At 57.1% G+C, this 26,275-nt stretch overlaps 2 protein-coding genes across 11 annotated transcripts in view; one reads left to right on the top strand and one right to left on the bottom strand.

Annotated features, from left to right (window-relative positions):
• TSC2 (TSC complex subunit 2) overlaps window positions 1-20,025 on the bottom strand; it is a 38,504-nt gene extending 18,479 nt beyond the window's left edge. For 8 of the 9 annotated variants that reach the window (XM_082431990.1, XM_082431992.1, XM_082431991.1 and 5 more), the window contains exons 1-19: window positions 19,911-20,023; window positions 19,218-19,384; window positions 18,082-18,168; window positions 16,009-16,119; window positions 15,045-15,189; window positions 13,905-14,022; window positions 13,448-13,496; window positions 12,907-13,032; window positions 12,504-12,577; window positions 11,317-11,443; window positions 10,347-10,490; window positions 9,324-9,461; window positions 8,305-8,408; window positions 7,795-7,876; window positions 6,478-6,633; window positions 5,867-5,983; window positions 1,630-1,752; window positions 753-859; window positions 407-557 (exon numbers count right to left, since the gene is read on the bottom strand). In XM_082431990.1, the coding sequence (XP_082288116.1) occupies window positions 407-557; window positions 753-859; window positions 1,630-1,752; window positions 5,867-5,983; window positions 6,478-6,633; window positions 7,795-7,876; window positions 8,305-8,408; window positions 9,324-9,461; window positions 10,347-10,490; window positions 11,317-11,443; window positions 12,504-12,577; window positions 12,907-13,032; window positions 13,448-13,496; window positions 13,905-14,022; window positions 15,045-15,189; window positions 16,009-16,119; window positions 18,082-18,168; window positions 19,218-19,355 (2,097 nt within the window). In that variant the 5' untranslated portion in view covers window positions 19,356-19,384; window positions 19,911-20,023. Of the gene's footprint in view, window positions 1-406; window positions 558-752; window positions 860-1,629; window positions 1,753-5,866; window positions 5,984-6,477; window positions 6,634-7,794; window positions 7,877-8,304; window positions 8,409-9,323; window positions 9,462-10,346; window positions 10,491-11,316; window positions 11,444-12,503; window positions 12,578-12,906; window positions 13,033-13,447; window positions 13,497-13,904; window positions 14,023-15,044; window positions 15,190-16,008; window positions 16,120-18,081; window positions 18,169-19,217; window positions 19,385-19,910 lie in introns of all 9 variants that reach the window. The other variant, XM_082431998.1, reaches the window with a different exon arrangement.
• Window positions 20,026-20,037: 12 nt separating this feature from the next.
• On the top strand, window positions 20,038-25,815 carry NTHL1 (nth like DNA glycosylase 1). Of its 2 annotated transcripts, none has more exons than XM_082432031.1 (6): window positions 20,038-20,234; window positions 21,185-21,420; window positions 21,965-22,135; window positions 23,060-23,219; window positions 25,411-25,516; window positions 25,597-25,815. In XM_082432031.1, exons 1-6 carry the CDS (start codon window positions 20,096-20,098, stop codon window positions 25,718-25,720), a joined length of 936 nt encoding a protein of 311 aa, XP_082288157.1. In that variant the 5' UTR covers window positions 20,038-20,095; the 3' UTR covers window positions 25,721-25,815. The 2 variants fall into 2 exon arrangements, with proteins under 2 accessions (XP_082288157.1, XP_082288156.1); XM_082432030.1 differs by having other exon boundaries at window positions 20,042-20,234; window positions 21,182-21,420.
• Window positions 25,816-26,275: the final 460 nt, after the last annotated feature.

The following is a 26,275-nucleotide window of genomic DNA, read 5'->3' as shown; positions in this document are numbered from 1 at the left end:
TTCCCCCCCTTTCAAGACTGCCCTCACCTGCCCCTCCCCATGCCCCCAACCAGATGTGACGGCAACCCCCCGCTTCGGTCCCGCACAGCCTGTTGGTGCCTCCTCCCAAGGCACACCCCATCCTACAATCCAGTTATTTGTCAATACACCTCACACTTGTACCAAAACCACCTCCCGGAGGCAGGAACATCTCCTCGGCTCCACACCCAGCTTCCGGTGATGCACCACACACAGCAGGCGCTCAACACACGGCTGCGGAAACGTTGTGAGGCCTCGAGGAAGCCAACCTAGAAACAGGCAGCGAACCTCCCAAGGTTGCCAGTGCAGGAGAAGAACTGTGGCTCCCGGGCAGCACCAATCACTGCTTGGTCTGACCTAATGCAGCCAGAGGGTCTGACCGTCTCACCTGCTTCAAACACTGCAGCAGGACACGGAAGAGCAGGGAGTAGGGCAGCGAGCCGAGCCGCACAGCGGGGCCTGCAGGTGCCGGGCCAGGGGGCCCAGTGGGAGGTGACAGGGGGCCACCAGCCTTCTTCTCAGAGCCCCTCTCCGGCTCCCTGTGGAAGCAAGTGGGAGAAGCACTAAGGCTGGAGCTCCCGCTCCACAAGGCTAAGGACGGATGCAGGCCCCAAGCCCCAACCCAAGGCTGTGCTCAGGATGCCTCCGGGACCTTCCCTCAGACACAGGACCACCCCAGGGCAGAGGGCAGCGAGCTCCCCACCCCCCGCCCGCCCCAGGACCCAGGACCGTACATGTAGTCACAGACGCAGTAGGGGCTGAACCTCACAAGCCCATCCTTGCTGGGCAGGCCCAGGCGGTGCAGTGAGTCGGCCCGCAGCTGCAGGAGGAAGTCGAAAGCCTGTGGAGAGCGGGAGGCATGGTCCAACAGAGAGAACGCCGCCACCCGGCCACGCAGACCTGCGCAGCTCTCGGGAAAGGCTGCCGCGCTAACAGCAACAATGCCCTGACTTCACCGCAGACGGTGGTGCTGGCGGAGCGGCGCGGGCACTCACAGCCTCCTCCCTCAGAGCCCATGGAGGCTGTGACATTCCCACAAAAGCTGGGCAACACGGCAGCCTCTCACACCTGGGGCAACAGGGGGAGTGGAATATTGCACCTGCCCAGGCATCATCGCACAGCCCCGGTATAGACAGCAGAGCTCTGCTCAGGACACTGTCGCTTCCCCCAGCTGTTGGTGGGTCATTTAACTGGGCTCCCCAAACGACAGGGGGCTGCCCCATTGGGCGGATGCTCTGAAAGGGACCGGGGCTTCCATCCCAGCGCCCTCTGCTCATCCTGGTGCCAGCTCCCATGGTGGAAGCTCAAACCAGTATGCCCTGCCCTGCACCCCCGCTGCCAGTCACTAACAGACTCCGCAGCACCAGGGGTCTGGGGCTCCAGAGCAATTCCCTTTCTCTGCCCCCATCCCAGGCCGCCATGTGACTGAGAGGCATGCAGACCACAGGCAAAGGAAAAAGCAGCAGGTCCTGGGGAGGACGCAGCCACAGCTGGTGCTAAGGAGGGAACAGTCTGCTGAAGACCGCTCCCAGGCCCCCCGCCACCTCTCCAGCCTGCAGCCACTGCGTTCGCCAGGCCGGATGCAGCTGCTGGGTGCCCCAGGGAACATACCTGCAGCCGGATGCTGCTGGCAATGGGCAGGGTGTAGGTGTGCTTGTAGTGGAGCTGGATATGGCTGACAAGCTTCTCGTACACACGTGTGGCATGGCTGGCAGGCAGGGCGTACAGCTTGGTCTGCAGAGAGAGCGTGCTGGTCACTGCAAGGGCAGGAGGCCAAACTGCAGCCAGGGAGTCAGCACCTTGATGCCCGGGGGGAGAGGCCAGGCAATCACTTTGGAGGTAACTGGCCGCACCCACCATTCTTTAAAATGTACAAACACTTCAAGCCACCAACTCCGCTTCGGGGCTTCACCCCACGGGTACGCCCACATGCACCCACCCTTGGTGAGGGCAAAAAACCAGAAACAGCCACGTATCTGTGTTATCAACAGGGAATCAGTTAATGAATCAGAGAAACCTGCCCAATGGCGCACAACACAGCAACACATGACAGGATCCACGTGCACCAACAGAGCACCTTCTCGACGCCACGAGGCAAAGTGGGAGAAACCAGGGGCAGAGCAAGGCGGGAGGTGTGCTTCGTGAGGGGTTATAAAGGGGGTTATTCACCTAGCTGCTGGGGCTGTTATTAACCACACAGTGAGTCCGTCTCCCCCACCTCTGCAAGGTCAAGAGCACCTCCCTGATAAGCGAGGCTAGGGGAGGCCAGGTGTGAGAGTTCGTGGTGCTGCCAGCAACCTGGTTTTGGGGGCAGGAGGGACCCAAGGGACCCAGCTACAGCCAAGGGTCCCCTTTGTGGTACCCTGAGCCTTGGAGGAGAGCACTGCTTCAAAAACGTATCACTGGGCTTCCCTGGTGGCACAGTGGTTAAGAATCCGCCTGCCAATGCAGGGGACACGGGTTCGAGCCCTGGTCTGGGAGGGTCCCACATGCCGCGGAGCAACTAAGCCCATGTGCCACAACTGCTGAGCCTGCGCTCTAGAGCCCTCACGCCACAGCTACTGAAGCCCGCACACCTAGGGCACGTGCGCTGCAACAAGAGAAGCCACTGCAATGAGAGGCCCGCGCGCCACAGGGAAGAGTGGCCCCCGCTCACCGCAACTAGAGAGAAAGCCTGCGCACAGCAACGAAGACCCAATGCAGCTAAAAATAAATTAATTAAACAAAAAACAAAAAAAAAGTATCACTGATGTTCTTTTTATTTACTTATTTATTTTGAATTTTTGAATTTTATTTTACTTATTTTTTTATTGATATTCTTTTTAAAGAAAAAAATGATTAACAGAGTGGTGTCTCTTTGGTTCAAAAACAATATAGGGACTTCCCTGGTGGGCCAGTGGTTAAATGCAGAGGACGCGGGTTCAATCCCTGCTCGGGAAACTAAGATCCCACATGCTGCGGGGCAGCTAAGCCCATGTGCCACAACGACTGAGCTCGTGCGCCTCAACCAGAGAGCCTGTGTGCCGCAAACTGCAGAGCCCACGCACTCTGGAACCCCCGTGTCACAACTAGAGAGAAGCCCATGCGCCGCAACTAGAGAGAAGCCTGCGCGCCGCAACAAAGAGCTGATGCAGCCCCAAAAAATTAATTAATTAAAAAAAAACAACATAAAAGCATTATCCCTGCCTTCCACAAAAACCAAAAAACACACACAAGGGAGAGGGGAGGGAGTTGGACACCATGCTTGACAAAGCACAAGCATCTCAGGAAGGACACACATGGACTCGGGCAGCCACTGCTCTGCCTGCCCATTTTGGTGGGAAGAAAGGAGGGAACCGAACTTTTTGCTACGTTTATGCCGTTTGCGTGTTTTAACTGGACGTATATATTACTTTTTAATTACAAAAAAAGAAAAATGGGGGCTTCCCTGGTGGCGCAGTGGTTGAAAATCTGCCTGCTAATGCAGGGGACACGGGTTTGAGCCCTGGTCTGGGAAGATCCCACATGCCGCGGAGCAACTAGGCCCGTGAGGCACAACTACTGAGCCTGCGCGTCTGGAGCCTGTGCTCCGCAACAAGAGAGGCCGCGATAGTGAGAGGCCCGCACACTGCGATGAAGAGTGGCCCCTGCTTGCCACAACTGGAGAAAGCCCTTGCACAGAAACGAAGACCCGACACAGCCAAAAATAAAATAAATAAATAAATAAATAAATAAAAGATTACTATTAAAAAAAAAAAAAAAAGAAAAATGAAAACAGGCTGGCCCAGGACTTTGCTCAAGTAGGAAACAGCTCGATTCTGCAGCCCCGGGTCTCCAGGGCTCGATTTCCAAGTGAGGGCAATAGACCATCTCTTCTTCATTCTCCGTATAGGCTTCTGGGTTTATCCGGGCCACAGGGCTCCCCACAACCCCTCAAGTCAGGGCATAGGGAGCATGGGGCTGCTATGGACAAGACACCAAGGAGGTGCCGTCCACTTTTTATCAAATTTTAAACTTCCACACCAGATAATAAAAGTCCATCACGTATAAACATGACAGAAACTGTTCTGCCATCAAAATTTTACAAAGTAGTTTATGAACCAATTGATTCAAATATTACATTTTTCACAATACTGATACTGGCAGGTGACCTTAAGTATAGATAACACCACAATGCTTTGCAAGCCAGTGGAAGAGCCTGATCGCTGCCCTCCTGGGCACGTAAAGGGACAAGTCCACAGCTCCAGCAAGCCTCAGGAGCCAGGCGGTGCCCGGGAGCATGTGAGGACAGCCACCATGCAGGAGAGCGAGCACGACGTGGCGAGAATGACTGGGAACAGAGAACGTGTGCAAATTGTCTAACTAATGAAGGACTTGTATCCAGGGTATGGAAAGAACGCTTACAACTCGAGAAAGACAAATAACCCAGTTTAAAAATGGGCAAAGGATCTGAACAGATATTTCTCTAAAGAAGATACACAAACAACCCATCAGCACATGGAAAGATGCTCAACGTCATTAGGAAAATGCGAATCAAAACCACAATGAGGGCTTCCCTGGTGGTGCAGTGGTTGAGAGTCTGCCTGCCAATGCAGGGCAAACGGGTTCGAGCCCTGGTCTGGGAGGATCCCACATGCCGCGGAGCGGCTGGGCCTGTGAGCCACAATTGCTGAGCCTGCGCGTCTGGAGCCTGTGCTCCGCAGCAGGAGAGGCCGCGACGGTGAGAGGCCCGCGCACCGCGATGAAGAGTGTCCCCCACTTGCCGCAGCTAGAGAGGGCCCTCGCACAGAAACGCAGACCCAACACAGCCAAAAATAAATTAATTAATTAATTAAAAAAAAAAAAAAACCACAATGAGATTTCATTTCATACCCATTAGGATGGTGATAAACAAAAAAAAAGAGAATAAGGAGTGTGAGTGAGGATGTGGAGAGAATGGAAGCCTCATCCACTGATGCTGGGAGTGTAAAATGGAGCAGGCCCTGTGGAAAACAGCCTGGCTGTTCCTCCAACGATTAAGCAGAGTTACCAGCTGACTCAGCAATTCCACTCCTAGGTGGATCCCCTAGAGAAATGAAACACGTGTCCACATAGAAACTTGTGTGAGGGTTCACTGTAGCATGATTCACAACAGCCAAAAAGTGGAAGTGACCCAAGTGTCCATCAACTGATGAACAGATAAGCAAAATATGGTCTATCCGTACAATAAACTATTACTGAGCCATATAAAGAAATGAAGTACCAACACACGCTACAACATGGATGAACCTTGAAGACATTACGCTCAATGAAAGATGCCAGACACATGAGGTCACATATTGTGTGATTCCACGTCTATGAAATGCCCAAAATAAGCAAATTCACAGAGACTGAAAGTGAATTAGTGATTGCCAAGGGCTGGAGGTGCTGAGGGGAGAATAAGGAGTGACCGCTAATGGGTATGGAGCTGCTTTGGGGTAAATGTTCCTAATGATGGCTGCACGACTCCATGAATACAACAAAAACCACTGAATCATATACTCTAAATGGATGAATTGTATGGTATGTAAGTTACACCTCAAAAAAGCTATTAAAAAAAGACCAAATAACTGTGGGGCCAGAATGGACACCAGCCCTTCCCACCTCAGTGGCTGTGGGGAGACCTGAGGGGGTGGTTCTGGCACTGGCTCGGGAGTGTTTCCTGCAGACTGGCTCTGGCTGGGCCTTGTCCACCCTTCCCTGACCTGGTCAGGGCTCTGACCTGGTCCGCTCACTGTAACGAGGAGTTGGGATCACACCCGGACTGCCCTCTGCGACCCCAGGGAGTGCCCAGGTCTCCTCGGGGATGTGTCCCTAAAGAGCAGCACTCCAATGAGATGCAGAGGCCCACCTGAAGGATGACCAGGAGTCCCAGGACTGCAGTCTTCACATCCTCCAAGGAGGCTGAGTACACCACCACATCCCTTTCCTCCAGCTCAGCGGGTGGAGAGAGGGAGCGGGCAATCACCTACAGAGAGAAGATCTCTATTTAAATTCCCAACTCTGGGCTCCCTGAGGCAGCAACCATCAGATCTGATATTTTCTACCAAAAAATACTTTCTCCTTTATTTCTCAAGAGGAAAGATGCACTCCCCTCATCCAAGGCATGGTTCAGAAACTGCGATGCATTTTGAAATTAAAAGGATGCTGCCTGTGCAGAAGAACAATGTGTCCAAACCCCACCCCCAGCCAGTCTCCCCCAAAGCCACAGAGCCATGTCCCAGGACCCCTGGGCAGCACGGCAGCAGGACAGCGCCAAGCAGCAGCAGGCCCGGCCAGACCTCCCAACACCGCCGCATCTCTGCTAGGAGGGAACCCCATCTCGGAGAGACCCAGGCAGTCTCCCTGCAGAGAACGGAGACAGCGGGTCCAAAGAACATTGCTGTCCGCTGGGCTCTGCCACAGAGAGGGCTCCCAATGGCAGCCCAGGTGCCCCAAGCCCTAGGCCCGAGCGGCTCTCACTTTCTCAATGATGTCCAGCAGGCTATTAAAGTGGTGGGTGTGGCAGCCTTCAGCCAGATCTACCAGCAACTGGGTGGCCAGCTTTCGGACTTGGTGGTCTTTATCCTCCGGGACGTGGGAGAGCTGTGAGATGACCACTGAATTGATCAGCTCCTCCTGCACCAAGCACAAGAGAAGCCAGGTGAGCCACTGGCCACGGCCAAAACTCACCTAACACGTTGTTAAAGACTTGGGACAACCGCGGCGGGGTGTGCGAGTGCCTGAGAGGCCCAGGCCCCTTTCAGGGCACTCTGTGTGTCCCCTCGGCTCAGGAGAATGATGACGACTACACGTTGGCCCAGCCGGGGCATGGCCCACGGGCTCAGCCTCAGACGTGATGCAGCAGTGAATGTCCCCGCTCCCTCTCTGTCATTCAACATCACAATTAAGAAGGATCTCATGTGGAGGGCTCTCTGCGTGTGTGTCCTGGGGATAGAGAGACCTCGTCCCCGACATCACAGAGCCCACTATAACGGGGCAGCAGGACGAGCGCTTTCACGGAAGCAGGTACAAAGCGCTACAGGAGCAGAGAGCAGGACGAGAGCGACTCCAACACGAGGGACTCAAGAACCCAGAGGGCTTCCTAAAAGAGGCAGCACTGAGCTGGACTCTGAAAAAGAGTGAATTCCAAGGGACAGAGATGCAGGGAAAGGGAAGGCTGAGAGGGTAGGAGGGGTGGGCAGGTCCTAGGGACGCCAGGCATTCCAGCGAGGCAGCAGTGAGGAAGGTGCTGGGAAGCGAGGGGAGATGCAGAGCCCGAGCGCATCTCCCGGAGAAGAGAGCCCAGTGGGCAGGGGCCACTGCCGTTTCTGAAAGAAGGACAGGCCCTGGCTGCAAACCTAGTGAAGGATGGACTGGAGGGGAAGAAATGCGGTAGAGAGGTTGGTAGGGGCTGGCACCACCCTGGCATCTGGTGATCAGCCCAGAGCCCGGAGGATGAGTGTGATTACAAAAATGAAAAGAAAATGTCCCCACGCAAGACTGTTTTCCTGAGGGCAGGGACTATGCCCTCCTGTCTGCTCAGCCACAGGCCTGGCAGAAGGCACCAAGGGAGGGGGGGAGGGAGGGGGGGAGGGAGGGAGGGAGGGATGAACGAGGAAACAAAGCTTGCCACAGAGAGGCGCTGGCAGACCCCAGGTCCCAGGCCGACCCCACGAGGCGTGCGGTGCCCAGAAAGGGCCACACGCTGCCTCTCGGGCGTGCATCACCCTGCATGGCTTGTGGAGGCCGCCCTCGCACCTGCTGCCCCAGGGCTCCCGCGCCGGCATGGATACACACCTCATAGAACTGCCTGTTGATGAGCAGCACGAAGGACAGGACGTCCAGCACCTTGATACGCACAGCGCTGCGCAATTCGTTCCTGGGGGCAGGGGCACACCTGCTGGGGCCGGGCGGGTGCACCAGCCACCGGCCTCACCCTCCGCCAGCCCGAGCAGCCCAACCTCCAATGGCTTCCCTGGGGACCCAGCCCCCAGACCCACCCGCCTCCATGTCAGGCGAGACTGACTCCGGATCCTCCCCGCGTGGGGCCCAGCTCGGCAACATCCAGACCAAGAATGGGGTAAAGAGGCAGAGAACCCGGCCCTCAGAGATGGCCTCTTTCTAGATGACCACTCCACAGGAGGGAGTAAGCACAGAGGCCTCAGAGGACTCTGTCCTCTGGAAGACAAACCCTCTCCTGCTCAGTGAGAACTGTCACTTTCAAGAATCGGAGAGGAAAGTGCTAACTCTCAGTGTCCTGCCTGCAGTGCAGACACAGGGTCAGGCGGGCCTCCAGAGGCTGCCTACCTGAAAAATCTCTCCATCAGTAACTGCAGGTTGTGAATCCAGCCATCCTTTGCTGGATGGATTGACTGAGCCCTGTAGGTTATTAAGTTTAAGAGGGAGGATTCCTGCCAAAAGAAGAAAGATCTGGAGTGAACGAGCCGCTCTGCCCTTCCAGAGGTTTTTTGATAAATACAGCCCCATGCTGCTGGCCCAAGAGACCAGCCACTCCGAGGCCCAGGTAGGGAGCCCACACGATAAAGGCCCTGCTGGCAGCAGTGAAGATTCATTTAAAACGCACATAACAGACTTCCCTGGTGGCACAGTGGTTAAGAATCCGCCTGCCAATGCAGGGGACATGGGTTTGAGCCCTGGTCCAGGAAGATCCCACATGCCATGGAGCAACTAAACCCGTGTGCCACAACTACTGAGCCTGCGCTCTAGAGCCTGCGCACCACAACTACTGAGCCCACTTGCTGCAACTACTGAAGCCCACACGCCTAGAGCCCATGCTCTGCAACAAGAGAAGCCACCGCAGTGAGAAGCCCGCGCGCCACGACGAAGAGCAGCCCCCGCTCGCCGCAACTAGAGAAAGCCTGTGCGCAGCAACGAAGATCCAATGCAGCCAAAATAAAGAAATAAAAAATAAAACCCACATAAAAGCCTTGCATCAGGCTGAGCCCTTCTGGCACCAGGGCTGCCTGCCTTTCGGGGAGCAGATATGCTGAGCATGAAGACAACTGGCCCCTCCCTCCGTGCAGGTGAGAGGAAATGGATGCTTAGGCTGTGATGTGCTCTCACAGACCCACACTCATTCAGCCTCCTGATGGCCCGGCAGACTTCCCTGCTGGAGCACAAATCCCAGGGGAGCAGAAGCCTGCCAGGGTTTTTACTTTAAACTCACGGAAAACTTGCCTCCAGACCCACACAGCCAGACCTCCGGGAGCTGAGCAGCCCCTCCCCTCCCCCAGAAGCCTGACCTAAACCACCCTCTTGTCCGAGCACCAAAGGCCCCACTGTGTTGGAGAGAGAGGTGGTCTTACAGGCCTCTGGTCTGCACATCTCTCAACGAGCTCAAAGTATCTCTCCTGTGAGCCGTGGAACTCATTTTGATCACACAGCTCTTCCACCGTGGTCAGCAGGTCGTGGACGATGGCTCTGAGTTCTGGGCTGTCTAGGCTCTGCAACACGAAGGCACGGTTACACAGGAGAGATCTCAGCTCCCTTCAAGGACTCGGCATCAGAGTCCTCAGCTCAAATGAGCTGAATCCAGACACCCCCGCAGGTCCTCCCGCTGGGCAGGGGGCACGAGTGCTATTCCTGCCCATTGGGGAACGGTGGGGCCCAAGGGGTCGTGGCTGTGCCCACAAGGCGGGCCTCCACTACCAGTGTGTTCACGCCTCCCTCAGGCTCTCGCATGTTCTGGAGGCCCCAGGGGTGTGGCCTCCCAGACCATCACTCCAAGATGAAGCACTGCCTGACCAGCTGGTCGTGACAATGGTCTGGCCCAGCAGCCACCCCTGAGGGACAAGAACCCAGGCCCTGCTGAGTTCTGGTCCTTCTTCCCATGGGCCTGGCCGCCCGCCTAGAGCCCGCCCCAGTGCCCCAGGAGGCCCAGCCCCTAGCCCATGCTATATGTGACCTCATCTCATCTGCAGCCCCTGCACCAGCATGTCCTCCTTCCTGCCACAGTCAACGCCCTCCTCCAAAGTTCCACCAACTGCGGGCAGCATTCGAGACACTTTGGGAACTGTCTTCAGGGTCCACTTGCAGGCCATGGAGGCCACCTGGTGTGTTACTCTGTCGATCTTGATCGACACTGCCCCCCACCCCCCTTGCTCACCTATTACATAGTCCTGCTCCAACCGATAGAGGGGATTTGGGAAAAACAGCTGTCTTCAGTGGACGGCGAGTTGCCACCCAAGAACCATCAGAGAACACGGCCCAGCAAGCTCTGAGGCAGGGCCCTGGAGGGGCGGGGAGCTGCCCCCATGGTCCACACCCCCCAGGAAGGGGCCCTCTGGCCAACAGGTCGGCCGCCTCGGTTCTCCCTGTGCCCACCTCACCTGGAGCTGCTGAAGCAGGCGTTCAACAATGTTCAGCAGGATGTCCCATGTCACGGCCTGGAGCTCCCTCCGGTACTTCTTGATGAGTCTGGTTATGGAGAGGACGATCTCATAGGACACCACCTCGTTCGGACAGGTCATGGCCTGGAACATGGCCCGGGGGGCACGCAGTGTCAGTCCCTTCGCGCTCACGCACAGGAAGCCCCAGCACGTCGCCCTTGGAACCTAGCATGAGATGCCTTACTCCCACGCACATCTCGCGGGCCACACAAGTAGTATCTCAGGAATCCAGAAGTGTGTTTTCTATACTGGCTCCAAAGGGCCTGACGTAGCCAGACCATTCACTTCAAATTCCGTGCCCCTGGCTTCCTGGCCTAGAGGAACCTGAAAGCTACCCTGATGCAAGCAATGCGCAGAGAGCACGCCCTCCACTGCCCAGGAGACGGGGTGTGGCCAGAAGGACCCCATTAGGGGCACGGTGTGAGCTGGGACATGACACAGCTCATCTGCTTGTCCAGTAAGATGAGGATGGTATGATTGCCCCAGCTCACCAGGGTGCCATGACGGCTACATGAAAACACGCAAAGTGCTCCGAACTCCGCCAGGCATGGTGGAAACACAAGCTATTATCGCTGGCCTCATTCTAGAGCAAGAGCAAGTTTGCCACTTGACCAAGGAAACTGTCGAAAGCAAGCATGTCACTATCCCCAGGGGGAATCTTGAGCAGTCCTGATGCTAATTTGTAGAAGATGAAATTCATAAAATATTTGCTTGAGGATAAAACCTTCAAAGGCCCTACATCGCAAACCTACTTGCAAAGCAAGTGACTACACATGTTCCCCCCGCGCCCCGCCCCCCACCTCCTGCCCCTGCAGCAGACTCCCCGTCTGACAGGCCTGTTCCCACTGGGTGGGGATGAGGTGAGCTTTCCCGCCCTCGCCAGCTCACTGCGGTACAGAAGCCAAGTTACCTCATAAAATGACGGCAACACAGATGTTGGGGAGTTCTTGAGAGAGTAGAGCCGGTGGGCTCCCCAGAGAGCCATGCCAACAAAGAACACAGCTCCTCTCAGCAGTGGGGCGTCTTCCATGTAGGCTCTGAAAGCGTTCCCCGGGAAGACGGGATATAAGCAGGGCCCAGCCCAGCATCTGCCCAGGCTCCTAGCAGCCTCCCCGGAGGTCCCTACACTCATGAGGCAGAAGCAAAGCTGGGGAAGTGGGCTGGGCAGGGGACACGGGGGCCAGCAGCAACTGTGTGATTCATTCACGCATTCGCTCAACAGCCCTCAGCATCATGGTGCTGACAGCCTAGGAGACACAGGTGTGAACCAAAAGATCACGTAAATAAACACCAAGGTTCCAACTCAGATTACAGCTAAGAAGGAAAGCCATGGGATACGAGAGCAGACCTGCTCAGGGCGATCAGGGAATCTAACCGCAACACTACAATGTCAAGGACACTCAGGGAAACTCAACCCAGGTGGAAGGACATTTCAGCAAGATGAAAGGTATGTGCAAAGGCCCTGGGTGGGTGGCAGAAAGGCAACATGGCGGGAACGAGAAGCTTACAGGCTGAGCAGGGCTGGACCATCCAGGCCTTGCCATTTGGTTTTTATCCTGAGAGCACTAGGAGCCATTGTGGCTTCAAGCAAAAAGTGACACAGTCAGATCTGTGCTGGAAAAACTATGTGTGGCTGCTGTGTGGAGGAATGGACTTCGGGAGGCCAAGAGCAGGTGCAGGAGACCAGTGAGGAGGTGAGAGCTAAGGGGGTGGGGCCCGGGAGTGGACAGACGAGCCATCTCAGGGGCAGAAGCAACACCACCTGAGACAGTCTGGCTGTGGGAGGTGAGGCAGGGCCTCGTGACAAGTAGGTGGTGAGGCAGCCCCACTGGAGGAGGTCCGCGTGTGGGAGGGAGGTCAAGAGCTCAGTTTTGCATGTTCTGACTTTACTGGCAGGAGGAGGAGAGGACAGGTGACCAGTAGCGTAAGACGTGAGCCCTAGATCAGGGCTCACTTCTGGAGCAGCCTCCCCACCAGAACAGGAAGCTCCGCGTCAGCCTGTGCCGAGGCATAGAGCCCACACAGGGAGCCTCCTTGAGGAGGCCCTGTGGCCGCCAAGCCACCCTCACCCACGCCGGCTGGGCCACCCGCACTCACCTGTCCTCCATGATGCGGCACATATGGTAGATGGCACTGTGGCCCAGGTGGGTGCCCAGGAGATTGCGCATCAGCTGGGAAGCAAGATGCACCGTTGTTAGACTGGCAAACACGAGCCCGGGGCCTCGCACGGCCACCGCTCTGAAGCCCTCCACGTCCAGCTGCTCTCCACCATCTCCTCCGGAACAGGGGCAGCCGAGTTCTCAAAATGCCACCAAAACCCTGACCTCAGCTCAGCCACTGGGAAAATGCCACTGGCTTCCCCTCAACAGGCCACTGTCTGGCCGCTCTGAGAATAAGATGGCCATTCATTGAGGACAAGATGGCCCTTGTCCTGTCCATAAGCCTGGCTTATCACTTCATCCGGGCAAGAACTCTGCAGGATGAGAGTTTAGACCCCTACCTTCCAGCAAGGCTCACAGAGCTCCTTGACATTGATGGTGCGGCAGAGGGTGACGATGAACAGGGGGAGGCTCTCGGCCGGCAGGCAGTTGTAGCAGACCACGGCATCCAGCACCTGCAGAGAGACCTGGTGGGGCGGAGAAAGTCAGGCCAGCCCTGCCTCCTGCTCACAGGGAAGTGACACCCTCAGCTTCCTCCACTGACCATCCTTTGGTCAGCAATGACTGCCCCTCCCCTCTGTCAAAGCAGCCTTCCTGGGAACCACAGAGTGAGCAAGCATCTGGGAGGCACTTTTACATCCCAGTCACGGTGGGTTATCCCATCATGAACTATAACCCCACAACGGAAGTCATCCAACCGCCCTTACTTACAGGAGAGAGTCCTGAGGCTCAGAGAGGTCAAGCAGCTTGCCCGAGGCCACACAGCCAGTGAGGGGCAGCACAAGGCTTGACCCCAGGGCCTGGGGTCTCAGTTGCTATGCCACCCGGCCTGCCCAGAAGGATGGTGAAAGGGACTGTCCCTGGACAGGGGCAGCTACTGACCTCTATGTCCACGGAGGACACGGTCTGGACGCACAGCAGGCAGATCATGCTGTGGGAGGACACACAAAGTCAGCTGAGAGGACACTTCCCAGAGGCTGGGTGGCTCCGTTTTACTTCCTGGTTCCTCTACAAAGTCAGTTAAAAAAGTGGCTCATCCTCCCTCAGGGCTCCCCTCACCCAACCACTGCTCAGCGCTGAGTGTACAGCACCAAGACCAACCCTCTGCCCGCAGGGTTTCACAGAGTGTTTTGAACAAATAACAAGTAACAATAAACAAAACATCAAGTAATATCACACATCTGCTACAAACATTATGTGGAAGGTGGCTTTGGCCACTTCCAACATCTCCATTTATTTGATGGTTTTAACAGCTTTATTCACCCTACAGAGCTGAACTGCAGACATAAGACAGCAGCACTGTGATCAGTGCATGTTACTGATCACATGTTTTTCTTACTGGACCATGGATGCGATGTATTCATCAAGGTAACAGCTGTTGAATTTGACCAGATTCACAAGCACCAGAAGGAATTCTGAGGACAGGCCGATGTCCATCCACTGCAGGACAAACTCAGCTAGGGGAGAAAAAGAGGAGAGCAACGTCCTTCCTACTCACCTCCTCCCCAGGAAAATGAGTCCCCATCCCATTCACTGCTGGAAACAGCATCATTGGTCCCCACGGAATGAAAGGCAGGCCAGCACGGGGCCGATGGAGGCTCAGCTGGAGCCCGAGCAGGTCAGCATGTCATGGACTCTGGAATTCACCAGCTCCCAGGATGCATGAAGGGGTCTGAGCTGAGGCAGGGGCAGCGTTTGTGCGTTTGATGCTCAGAGCCCTGACCCCGATGCTGGGGGTGCAAACACGGGGCGAGTGTCTAGGAGGCCCCCATCCCCACAGAGAATCTCTCAAAGGAGACACAAGCAACGCTTGGTTGCTAGACACATAAACTTGGACAGAAAAGCTAACCACATCCTCACTGTCAGCACCTGTCCTGGAGGTGGACCAACAGCTGAGGCCCGTTTCTGACAGAACAGCAAGGCCCAAGTCAGATTTACTTCTTCCTCTGCCTTCCTCTTCTCCCCACAGCAGTGACAAGAAATCTCAAGACTCATGGAAACCTCACACCATAAGGATGACGGGGAGGATGGCCACCAAAGGAAAGGGCTAGGAGGCCAGACCGGGCATGAAAAGGGCAAGGAGGAAGACGCAGCGAGGCGGCCCCAGCCCCCCAAAAACCTCAGGGCACTCTGGATAAGACCCAGCCTGAGGCCTGGGTCAGCAGCACGCTCTCCCAACAGCAAAATGCAGACCACCTCCTGCCCGCCTAAAAGGCACATCTAGGCCCCACTCCCCAGGGATTCAGAGCCAGCCTGTCTGGAGTAAAGCCCAGACTCTGCATTTTTAACAAGCTCCTGGGGAGATTCGGTCGGCTGATCCTGGTTGCACAGAGATAAGCAGACCAGTGTGTTGCAGCGCCCTCTGCAGGCCACCCCTGTGAACTGCAGCACTCCCTCTGGGCCCAACAGGCCTTCCTGCATCCCAGGTTAAATTTCATCACCAAGGCCAGAGAAACCTCACACCCAACGTGGCACCCACCCAGCTCTTCTTCCAAGTAGGTGATGTGTCTCCCATTGTCCGTGAGGGCCTTGAAAACTTCCAGTCTCTCGTGGAGGTCTTCGTTAGAGGGGTAATCCTTGATGACCTTAAAGAAGAGGGCCCTGAGAACGCCCAAGCGGTCCCCCTGAAGACAAAACCATCGGGTCAGCAGTCCTGCCAGGATCCCCCTGGGTTTCTCAAGCAGCTGTGAGAAGTCCAAGAAGTGCCGTGGGCTCCAAGACTCCCAACCCTGGGGCCCTTTCTCCCTCCCGGAGGAAGCGGCTGTGAGGGACTAACTGGGTAGGGGATCAGGCGCCCTGGTCATCGTTTGACCAGTGTGTGTGTGGAGCACCTACTATGCGCCCAGGTCTGGGCACACAGCAGGAGTCAATGCACCCACCCTCGAGGGATGCTCACGGAATGATGATAGCCACCTAACCAAGCTGAGAGTGGGGACTTCTCTGAGCAGCGGGGTGTGAAGGCGTAGAGGAAACAGGCCAGGAGGAGAGGAAACCTTCCAAGCAGGAATGGCGAGAGGTGGCCTGGGTGTTCCAGCATGGCGGGAGCATGGTGACCAAGGGGCAGGAGCCCACGGTGAGGGGCAGGAAGTCAGTGAGAGCAAGAAAACAACAGCTCACTCGTGCGAGGAACCATTCTCATCATTTTGGGTGAACTGCCTCATTTACTCCCCAAAATGTCCCAGAAAAAAGGGAATGACAAGCATCCCCACTTTAGAGGAGAGGAAGTGGAGGCTCAGGGGGCTCCAGTGACTTGCCCAGGGTCACGCAGATACTAGAGGTGACACCAGCACGCCCACTCGGGCAGTCCAGCTGCAAGGCCCCTGGGAACCAGCGAACCTGTGCCTGGTGTTCTCGCCAAAGACGAGAGTCCAAGCGTGGCCCACGGGAGCAGTCAACACGTGGCCCGCCCCAGCTCCCCCCAGGCACAGAGCAGCCACCCTTACCTGTCCCTGCACGATGGCCTTCAGCAGAGCCAGCACCGCGTGCCGGGCCTCTGGCGGCCGCTCTGGCTGCAGCAAGTCCGAGACGGCCTTCCAGAGTGCTTCCACCGCGTGCTGCCCAGCAAAGAAGGGACAGGGATTGGTGTGCTGGCCCCTCAACTTGAGGGACAGTTCCATGAGCAAAGGACAGAGCAGAACAACGTGGTCTTTTGACTTAGAACTCATTCCTCTAAAGCCCTCATGTACCTGTCACAGCCCACAGCGACCACGAGCCTGACAAGGGGAACAGCTCCAAGCTACTTCGAACCCTCACAGGTCCCTTTAACCCTCACCAGGCCATAGTCTGAGGGGAGGGAGGAAAGCAGGAAGGCCAGGGAGGCCGTCATGGCTGCCCCCAGAGATCAGCAGGGAGTCTCTGAGAGCTTGCTCAGGCTCCATGGGAAAAGCCACTGGAAGAGTCTCAGAACCAGAAGTACCACAGCGGTCCCCGGGCCTGCAGCCTGACCCAGAAATCCCATGCTCTGGATCTCCCCTGTGTAAACAAACCAGCTTCGGGCCACTCAGTACCCCACCCCAACCCTGCCTCTGCTGCATGGCTTGACTCACTAAGAACTCTGTCCAGGGGCTTCCCTGGTGGCACAGTGGTTGAGAATCTGCCTGCCAGTGCAGGGGACATGGGTTCGAGCCCTGGTCTGGGAAGATCCCACATGCCACGAAGCAACTAGGCCCGTGAGCCACAACTACTGAGCCTGCGTGTCTGGAGCCTGTGCTCCGCAACAAGAGAGGTCGCGACAGTGAGAGGCCCGCGCACCGTGATGAAGAGTGGCCCCTGCTCGCCGCAACTAAAGAAAGCCCTCGCACAGAAACAAAGACCCAACACAGCCAAAAATAAATAAATAAATAAATAAATTCAAATAGCTAACCTTTAAAAAAAAAGAACTCTGTCCAGGCTTCTGGAATCTGCCTCCTAAGTCCACCCAGCCCACGAGGGAGCTGCTGGGTGCTTTTCCCTCAGCTCCCAGAATCAGTCTCTCTTGTGTCAGCTTCCCTTCTCCACGTTAACCATCCCTGACTCCCTCCAGCCAGAGTTTCCAGGCCACTCACCCTTTCCTGGGCTCAATCCTCTTAAGAGGGGAACTAAAATGTCTTTTCAATGTTGTCTGACCAACATTATTCGGTCATACACTGGAATACACTGCAAGTTTTACTTCCTTTGTCCCATTCACAATACTCCTATTGATGCAACCTAAGCCACAAGAGCACAGACACTGAGCCCGTGGACTACTCCAGCCTCTTAGGCCTATCTGTCTATTCACTCGACGGCAGCTCTGACATGGCTCCCCTTTCCGTACTTATTGTACACAGATAACTTTAGGAACATAGATACCTATTCTCACATTTATCCCTGGTCATGTGCAGCCTGCACGTTTCAGATGACCTGAGAGGACGTAGTGGTCCCTCTCCCCTTGAGCAAATCTGAACCCGCCAGGTATGAGACCCATGTCTCCTCCTGTGTCACTCACACAAAAGTGGGTTGAGGCGAGAGCAGAGCCCTTGAGGAACTCTAACGGCAGGCAGCTTCCCACTCTGTCCACAGGACATCAGGAGACAGCCTGGAAGTATTTGCCCAAAATAAATACTCCTACGTCCGTGAGGCTGCTTAATACCACCCAAACATCTCTCCCAGAAAGACAGAGACTGGTATGCCTGGGCTTGTTCTCTGTGAAACCACACGCTCTCCCGACATTCCCCTATTTTTCCTTCCTGCGAATCTGTTAACGTGAGAGGACAAGTGAGCGTGCGTTTCTGTAAGCCACCACAAAACCGCTTTTGGATCTGCCAGAAGAGCCTAATCCCCTTGCTCCCCATCTCCACATGTGACTGGCCTCTCAGGGTTATGCTCAGGACATTTCCAGAAGCTTCCTCATCGCTAAGATGAAGACTAAATTTCCCTCAAATGGTGCATATCAGTTCATTAGTGAAGTCAGCTGTCAACCCTGCTCCTAAAAAGATCCAAATCAGGCTTTAATGCAGCTCACATGAATCTCTCCAGGCACCCAACCGAGACACACCTACCTCTTCAAATTTCTTCGTTTTGGCAACCTCACAGATCTGCCCTATCACCCGGATGCGATTGTTGAGGCCACATTCAACACTCAGCTCCTGGAGAGATGAAAGAAGGAAAGGCCAGTGCTCAGACACCAGGTTTCCTTACCTGCCAATCACAGAGCACTCTAGGAACTGCCCTGCCTTTCCCACGCTGGAGACCCACAGCAGAACCTTCTGAAACCAAGAATCACCAGAGTTGACTAGTCCACCTTAGGGGAGTAAGAACAGACTTTTTTTTTTCCATAGCTGCACTTTTTTATTGAAATAAAATTCACATATGATAAAATTCACCACTGTAACGACTTTAAACTGTATAATCCAGTTTTTACCATATTCACAGTGCTTGCAACCAGGTCCACTAATTCCAGAACATTTTCATCACCTCAAAAAGAAGCTTCACTCCCCATTCCCTCCTCCCCCCAGGCCCTGGCAAAGGCTAATCTATTTTGTCTCTATGGATTTGCTGATTCTGGACATTTCATATATATGGAATCATACGTTATGCAGGCTTTTGTGATTGGCTTCTTTCGCTTAGTATAATGTTTTCAAGGTTCATCCATGCTGTTGCATGTTATCAGTGCTTCATTCCTCTTTTTGGCAAATACTACTCTGTCGTATGAAGGCATCACATTTTGTTTAAATCTTCACCAGTTGACGAGCATTTTGGTTGTTTCCGAACGGGAAACTTTACAAGTGCAAACATTCAACATTATTTATGGGTAAAGCACTGAGTAGGCACGTCTGTGAGATTCCAACACAGACAAAAAAGTGAAGCCTTACTTCTCCCAGGAACTCACACATTACCAGTTACCCCTGGCCATAACCCTAATCACCTGTGGAGACCATGGCCTTTAGGCCGTCTAAAATAGGTTTTCTTGCATCAACACCTGAATACTAACTCAAGTGTGGTGGACCAAGTCGCCAAGATCCTGACTTCCTGAATTTCCAGAGAAAAGACACATATGTCACCATGGTACTGGGGACAGCAGCCCCACAGACGGTCACCAGCAGCCCATCTCCCACAGAACCTGGTGACAGACCAAACTCAGCCTTCCCTGCACCTCCCACTAAGCTAGCAGAGAAGACCCAGGCAGCTCACTCACTCTCAGGATTTCCGCCGTGATGATAAACTCCGTCTGTTTGCCCTCTGCAGACCTGGGATTTGGCCTTGGAGTTCCCAGTCCCAATAGAATCTTGAACTTCTCCTTCAAGCCTGAATCTTTGCTTGCTGGCTTGGCCATGCTGGGCAGGGACGCATCAGAGGACTCCTCTGTGCCGACAATCAGGCAGAGATCTCAGGGACGGCTCCACCCACCTGCCCCGCCGCGGACCACCGGCCGCCCGCGAACCCTAGGTCTCCGGTGGGCACGACCTTTCTTCCCTCCCACAGCCCCCGAGAGAACTCCACCACAGCCAGGCGCGGTCCTGGCCAGAAATAAACCCGGAAAATGCCAGGCCGTCCGCCCGCCTCAGTGCATGGAGTGAGGGAGGGGAACTGGGGCCAGGGGGCGGCCGCCGCGGGGCCCAGGGAGCCCTGACATTTGCCATCTCTCTTCTCCCCGTGTGGAGGAGGACTGTCGGGGGACGCCGGGAGCAGGGACCCCCTCGCACCCGCCATGACTTAAAACCAAGGAATGCTTGGAGCTCCAGAATCAGGCTGCGGTGGGCGCGCCCGAGAGCCGGGCCTGACACTGCGGGGGTCCGCCCCCACGGCCTCAGTGCCGAGCCGGCCTGGAGAGGCAGCCTCCCCCGCTGCCCCGTCGGAGTCGGCGGTCAGGACGCCTCGAACCACTCACCACTCCCCCCGCCCGCAGCGCGCGAGGCAGTCCCGGAGCCGAGAACCGAGCACACCCCCTCCGCCACAAGCCGCCGCCGGAAGCGCGACCGGCACTTCCGGCAGCGGGAGGGCGCCGAGGGCCGCCCTCTGGAGGAAAGGATGGGCGAGTGCTAGTCACGTGACGGAGTCCCGGGGGCCGCCGGGATGTGTAGTCCGCAGGAATCCGGCATGAACGCGGTGGGCGTGAGGATGGTGACCCGCAGCCGGAGCCGGGGACCCGGGGCCGGTCAGCAGGGGCGTAGGGAGAAGCCAGCGCTGCTCCGGAGAGAAGAGGCGGCTGCAGGTAGCGCCGCGCCCGCGCGGGGTCACAGGAAGAGAGGCGGGGTGGGGGCCTGCAAGAGGCTGGGGGCTTGGGGCCCTGAGTTCCCGCCGTAAGCTCTTTCCCAGGAGACAGGGGCTGGGTTCAGGCGTTCCCACCTCCCCCACCTTCGTCCTGTTCAAGAAAGTTCTCCCGGTCCCACTAGCATGCCCTAGGGTACTCCACTTGTGCCAGGCTGATTGCGAGGCAAACCGGCCCTGTCCTCATAGCTGCTTCCAGCTCAGAGGCCCGGTGCCAAGGACTCTCCCAGCCAGAAGTTTTCTCCCCCTGCGAGAGGGTGCCTCTGAGAGAAAATGGGAAACGGCGTGGCTTTCCTTACGTTTACGTCGTTATTAGGGACCTACATACGTCCTTATTAAGGACCTAATTTGAGATTCAGCGGTGGGTGAGAACGACAGGGCCCCTGCCACTTGTCCTGCCTGGACGTCTGCAGGATTGTCCACAGGAGGATTCCCACAGACACCCAAAGACCCCAGGGGTAGTCCAGACAAGATGACACACTGGGCAGAAGCATGGCAGTGGGGGACAGGCACGCAATAATGCCAGCCAGGTAGGCAGGAGCTCTGATGCCAGAACAGAGTTTGGAGTTTTAAACAGGAAGTGACACAACTCAATTCAGATTTTAGAAAGTTCTCTCTGACAGTGTCGAGACTAGATTGGGGGCACCATGGTGGAGGCTGTTACTTAAGAGTCGTCATGTGCTAAAGTGGATTTGGTGAGAGGGCCAACGGCATAAGGAAGGCTGACCTGGCCTGTAGCACATGCTGCAGAGGCCAAAGCACCCACAGTTGTAGCAGGTGATGGGTGGTTGTTGAATAAATGATGTAGGATGAGATAGCAGGTAGGGCAGCACCCACACCTTTTCCTTACCTGTAGCCCTCACTGAAGGGACCAAGTGGTACTTTTTGCAGAAGGTAGGAAAAGCTACAGCCCTGTGAAGCATCAGCGGAAGGCTCCAAGACTGAATGTGGCATACGAGGCCTCAGAAGGTGAGAAAGGAGAGGGGGCCGAGCATCTCCAGTCACCAGCCTGGGAGCCTCAGGACTGGCGGCGGCAGCTGGAGAACATCCGGACCATGAGGAGTGGAAAGGACGCACCCGTGGACCAGCTGGGGGCTGAGCACTGCTATGACCTCAGCGCACCCCCGAAGGTAGGCAGGCAGGCACCCATCTGCCGGTGACCCCCTTCTGAACAAGACACTTGCTTCCTCTCAGGCCTTTAGCAGGGGACAGCTGGCACATCATGGGTGTTCAGTAACGTTTGCTGAGAGAGAGAGGGAGTTCCTTACACTTCACTGGCCCAGAGCCTGGTCTTAAGACTAACCTGATTCCAATCCCAGCTCTGCTACCTGGTGACGGGCCTCAGTTTGCTTGTCTGTAAAATGGGCAGCAGCATCCTTTGCAAAGCAATAACAATAACAAGAGCAACCAAGGGCTGTTGAGCACTGACGTCGTGCCGGGTGCAATTCTGAATGCAGTAATAATTCTTTAAGCCTCACAGTGATCTTGCAAAGCAGGTGCTGTTATTTTCCTCATAAGTGGAAAATGCACCACACACACACCCTTGGCCCGGGCGGATAGGAGGCAGATATCCCATACACTGCCTGGGGTGACACGTGCAGATGAGTAAAGGGCTTGGCTGGGCTAAGCACCCAGGACCCGCCCCCACCCTGGTGCCTGTCACTGTGCAAGCAGGTGCGGAGGTACCAGGTGCTGCTGTCACTGATGCTCTCCAGCCAGACCAAGGACCAGGTGACAGCAGGCGCCATGCAGCGGCTGCGGGCCCGGGGCCTGACGGTGGACAGCATCCTGCAGACGGATGACAGCACGCTGGGCATGCTCATCTATCCTGTGGGCTTCTGGAGGGTGAGCCCAGCCCGTGGCGAGTGGGGCTGGGGGTGCCACTGGCCTGCGAAAGATGTCAGACTGAGTGGGCTGTGGGATGTGGGAGGCCGGGGCGGGCATCCCTGGCCATGGGGGCCTGGCTATGAGTTCCCACTGGAGCACCGCCCCGCCCCTGCCGCTCTGACCAGCCCACAGGGGGCCTGGCCATGGGGCCTCAAGTCCAGGCGCTGGAGCTCCTTGGCCTTTCCTGTTTGCAGCCCACCCCTTCCTTCCTCCACCTCCCTTCCCAGACGCCTGGCCCTTCTCTTCCTCACTAAGGCTGCCCACCCATCTATCCCTTTGTTTACTCCAAGCCTCCCTGGAGTGCACAACCCCTCCCCTCTGGAGCCCCAACAGGCCACAGAGTACAGGGTGGCGGGTGCGCGGGTCTGTTGAAGGCAGCCGGGTGGGTGGGGCTACTTCCCCTTGGCACTGGCCTGGGCTGCAGTTCATCAAATGGGTTTTAAATAGCCCTGTCCACTCAGGCAGAGGATGGGAACCGCCCGGCTGGCCTGGTGGCTGGAGGGGGAGCCCCAGGCTCCAGCCTTCCTTCCTGAAGGCCCAGGTGCTGTTGAGCCCAGCTTCTGGCTTAACTGGTCCTGCTTAGCCTGCCTGGTCTCTGGCAGGGAATGATGGGGCAGGGAGACTCAAGCCGGACCCCATGCACTTGTCATTGGCCCCAGGCAAGTGGGAGGCAGGGTCTAGGCCTGCATTGGGCCTTCCTTGGGCTCTCCTGCCCTTGACTTTTTCCCACCTACTTGGGGGACAGAGGCAAGCAGGTGCCTCTGAGTGTGTCCTGGACAGCTGGCGGGTAGCTCTGGGCACCTGTGGGTTTCCTCTGGGCCTCGTCTTCCCAGGTCGGGCTATACTCCTGACCTCCAGCGCTGACCCCCCCCAATCTTTCAGAACAAGGTGAAGTACATCAAGCAGACCAGTGCTATCCTGCAGCAGCGCTATGATGGGGACATCCCAGCCTCCTTGGCAGAGCTGGTGGCACTGCCAGGCGTCGGGCCCAAGATGGCGCACTTGGCCATGGCAGTGGCCTGGGGCACTGTGTCAGGCATTGGTGAGTGGCATGCGCCCATGAGGCAGGAGTGGCTGGCTCCAGGCTTGCTGGCTGCCATTGAGGTTCCCCACATCCTTGTGACCAGTGACCCCAGCTCAGGTCTCCTCATTCACAACTCAGCCCGAAGGGTCAGAAAGGTATTCCCAGCCCAGAGCTAGGCCCACCCCACCCAGAGATGGGTACTAGCAGGAGGAGTTCCTGTTTGCTGAGGAGCTCCTATAGCGTGCTGGCCTCTGGGAGAGGCCCTAGATGGACTCGGGTCTGTGCTGCATGAGGGAGAGAGACACTGGGGTAGAAACACTGATGGGGGCATGCAGGGCACCTTTGGAGTTGGCCTGGTCTGGGGCATTTGGGAGGACTTCCTGAGGAGGTGATAATTCAGCCAAGAGCTGAAGGGTGAGGTGGGCTGGCCAGGCCAAGAGGAGGAAGTGCATTGCAGGCAGAAGGAACAGCATCTGCAAAGCCGTGAGCTGGGGAAGAGGGCCAGAGCACAAGGCCCTGGAATGAGCGTGGTCAGAGGGGGCAGGTGCAGTGCAGACATGGGGACCCGGGGGGAGGAGGAAGCGGCTGTGGGGGCCCTTTCTGGAATCCCTATCCTGGGTCTTTGTGTTGCATTCTGGCATTGGAGGAGCTCCAAGTGGAGACAGACCCCTGGGTCGGGGTGGGACTGCTTCCTCAGATCTTTGCCCAGCGAGTGGGGGCTTCTGAGGCTGCACAGCGCAGGCCCAGCCAGCCCGGAAACCAGGGCTTGACCCATGACCCGCTTGTGTGCTCCCACCGTGGTGCTTCTCAGGGACTCATGCAGAGGAGCCAGGAGAGGTGGTGGGGATCCCCCCAGGGCTTCTGAGGCTTGTGAAGCCTGCCCCCTGGGGTAGGGACCCCTTCCCTGCAGTGCCCGCCAGAGGAGGAGGGCTCTGGCTACCTGATGAGGTTGGAGCCCAGAAGCCCTGAAAAGCGGGAGCCAGGCCAGGCGGGGCCAGGGCAGAGCCTCCCTCACTGGGCTCCTGCGGCTGCCAGCCTCTCAGCAGATACTTGAGCTTATCTGGGCGGCTGTCCTCGGCTGCCCGTGTCTAGGAGTGGTCTGGCAGGTCTGTGGGGGAAGGGCCCCCGCCCGCAGCTGATTGCAGCAGGCAGGAGTGTGGGAATGCTGCCCTATCTGGTTGTCTGTGGGCCAGGCCACCTGCAGGGAGATCCTAGGGAGGTTGGGCCCCACTTCCCAGCGGGTTTCCTGAGAGAAGAAGCCCCGTCGAGTAGAGAGCCAGAGCCATGGGATACAGCAGCCGATCCCAGCTCTGCCCTCCCAGCTGGGTGACCCTGGGCAAGGCACTTGGCTTCTCCGAGCTGGGCCGCAAAGCAGGGGAAGTAGTTGCTCCCATTAGAGGCACAGGTGTGCAGAGCCCTCCTGGACTGGCCCACAAGTGTGGTGTGGCCCTGGGCTGGGTTTCTGGGTAACTTAAGGGCACGGTCACCTACGTGTTACAGAGAAAGAAACTGAGGCTTGGTGGTGACCCAAGGGTGTGGCTTCTCCATCTGCGTACTCTCCCTGTGCCCCCGTTATCGCTGTTTGGGGCGGGCCCGAGCCTTTTCCAGGCAGCCAGCAGCAGGGGGAAGTGGGCCAGTGCAGGAACTCGCTTTCTCTTCGGCAGACACGATAGGAGGAGGAGGCAGGGGCTGCATCTGGCTAGGGTAGGGGGCCTCGGTGAGCAGGTGCCCAGGCCAAGCCCCAGGGTGGCCGGCCAGGGGGAGCTGGGGCTGCGGCCGGGTGCACGACAGCTGCAGCTGGCCTGGCCGTGCTCCCCACTCCGTTCCTGATGGTGCAGTGGCAGGTGCTGGCTCTGTGGGCAGTGACTTCATGCCAGCCCACTAGGTCAAGCTGCTGCCACCCAGCCTGGCACCCATGGCCCGTGCCTGGGCCAGGAGGCACTGCTGCCTGCACCCCAGGAAAAAGGCCCAAGTCCTCTGGATCTGGCTCCAGCCCCTGCCTAGCAGCAGGGATGGCCCATGTGACTCTCTCTCAGGCCTGCGTAGTTCTGGGTCCTCCTCAGAAGCCGGCGGGGGTTGGGGAGGTGTGTAGGGGGACTCAGGCTTCAGACTCAGCCCCCCACCAACCCGCACTGGGAGCCGTGGCAGGGATGGGGCAGTCTGGCCCGGTGAGCCTGCCCTGTGTTCACCCTGCCCCATCTCCAAGCAGCAGTGGACACACACGTGCACAGAATCGTAAACCGACTCAGATGGACCAAGAAGGCAACCAAGTCCCCGGAGGAGACCCGCAGGGCACTGGAGGAGTGGCTGCCCAGGTGTGCAGGGTGGGGGTGGGGCAGGGCGGGCTCCCCTCCCTCCCACCCTCCCTCCACACTGATGGCTGCCACCCCCACAGGGAGCTGTGGAGCGAGATCAATGGACTGCTGGTGGGCTTTGGCCAGCAGACTTGCCTGCCCCTCCGCCCGCGCTGTCAGGCCTGCCTCAACCGGGCCCTGTGCCCAGCTGCACACGGACTCTGAGGGCCTGGGGCCTCTGCCCGGCACCACTCTTGTCTCTTTGTGCCTTTGCTGGGGAGCCATAGCCTGTTTATAATAAAGTTTGGGGGCTGTTTGTAGTTAGGGTCTGGCTGATTTCTACCCCGGGGGGTGGGAGGTGGCATGCTGGAAAGCACATGCATGAGCTGTGTTTGCACCCGTGCTCATGTGTGTCTGGAACAGGGCTGCCTGGGAGGCCAGGATGGGGACGTGACCATCTGGGCTGAGTGCTGGGGGGCAGGGGTGGCAGGGGGGTCGTGGGAGCCAGTTGCAGCCAGCTGTCTGGAAGCCTGCTGGGGACGCTGGAAGCCCAGGCTGCCTCCCGCAGCAGCTGGCTGGGGACCTGGAAACACACGCCTCTTCCTGAACTTGTGCACCCTGAGAGCCCCAGCCTCTGCCACGAGGCCCCACCCCTAGTGTTTACAGAGCCACCTGGTCTCAGAGGGACACCAGCAGGCCCAGGGAGGGCACCACAGGGCACAGGGCCTGACCTGCGTGTACCTGCTGGGGGGCCAGAGGCCCAGAAGGCTTCACAGGGAG

The sequence above is a fragment of the Balaenoptera physalus genome (genome assembly GCF_965194825.1).
Source record: "Balaenoptera physalus genome assembly, chromosome: 16".
In the NCBI taxonomy this organism is placed as follows: domain Eukaryota; kingdom Metazoa; phylum Chordata; class Mammalia; order Artiodactyla; family Balaenopteridae; genus Balaenoptera; species Balaenoptera physalus.
Note: the sequence above shows the minus strand (reverse complement) of the source record. Positions and strands in the feature narration are given on the sequence as shown.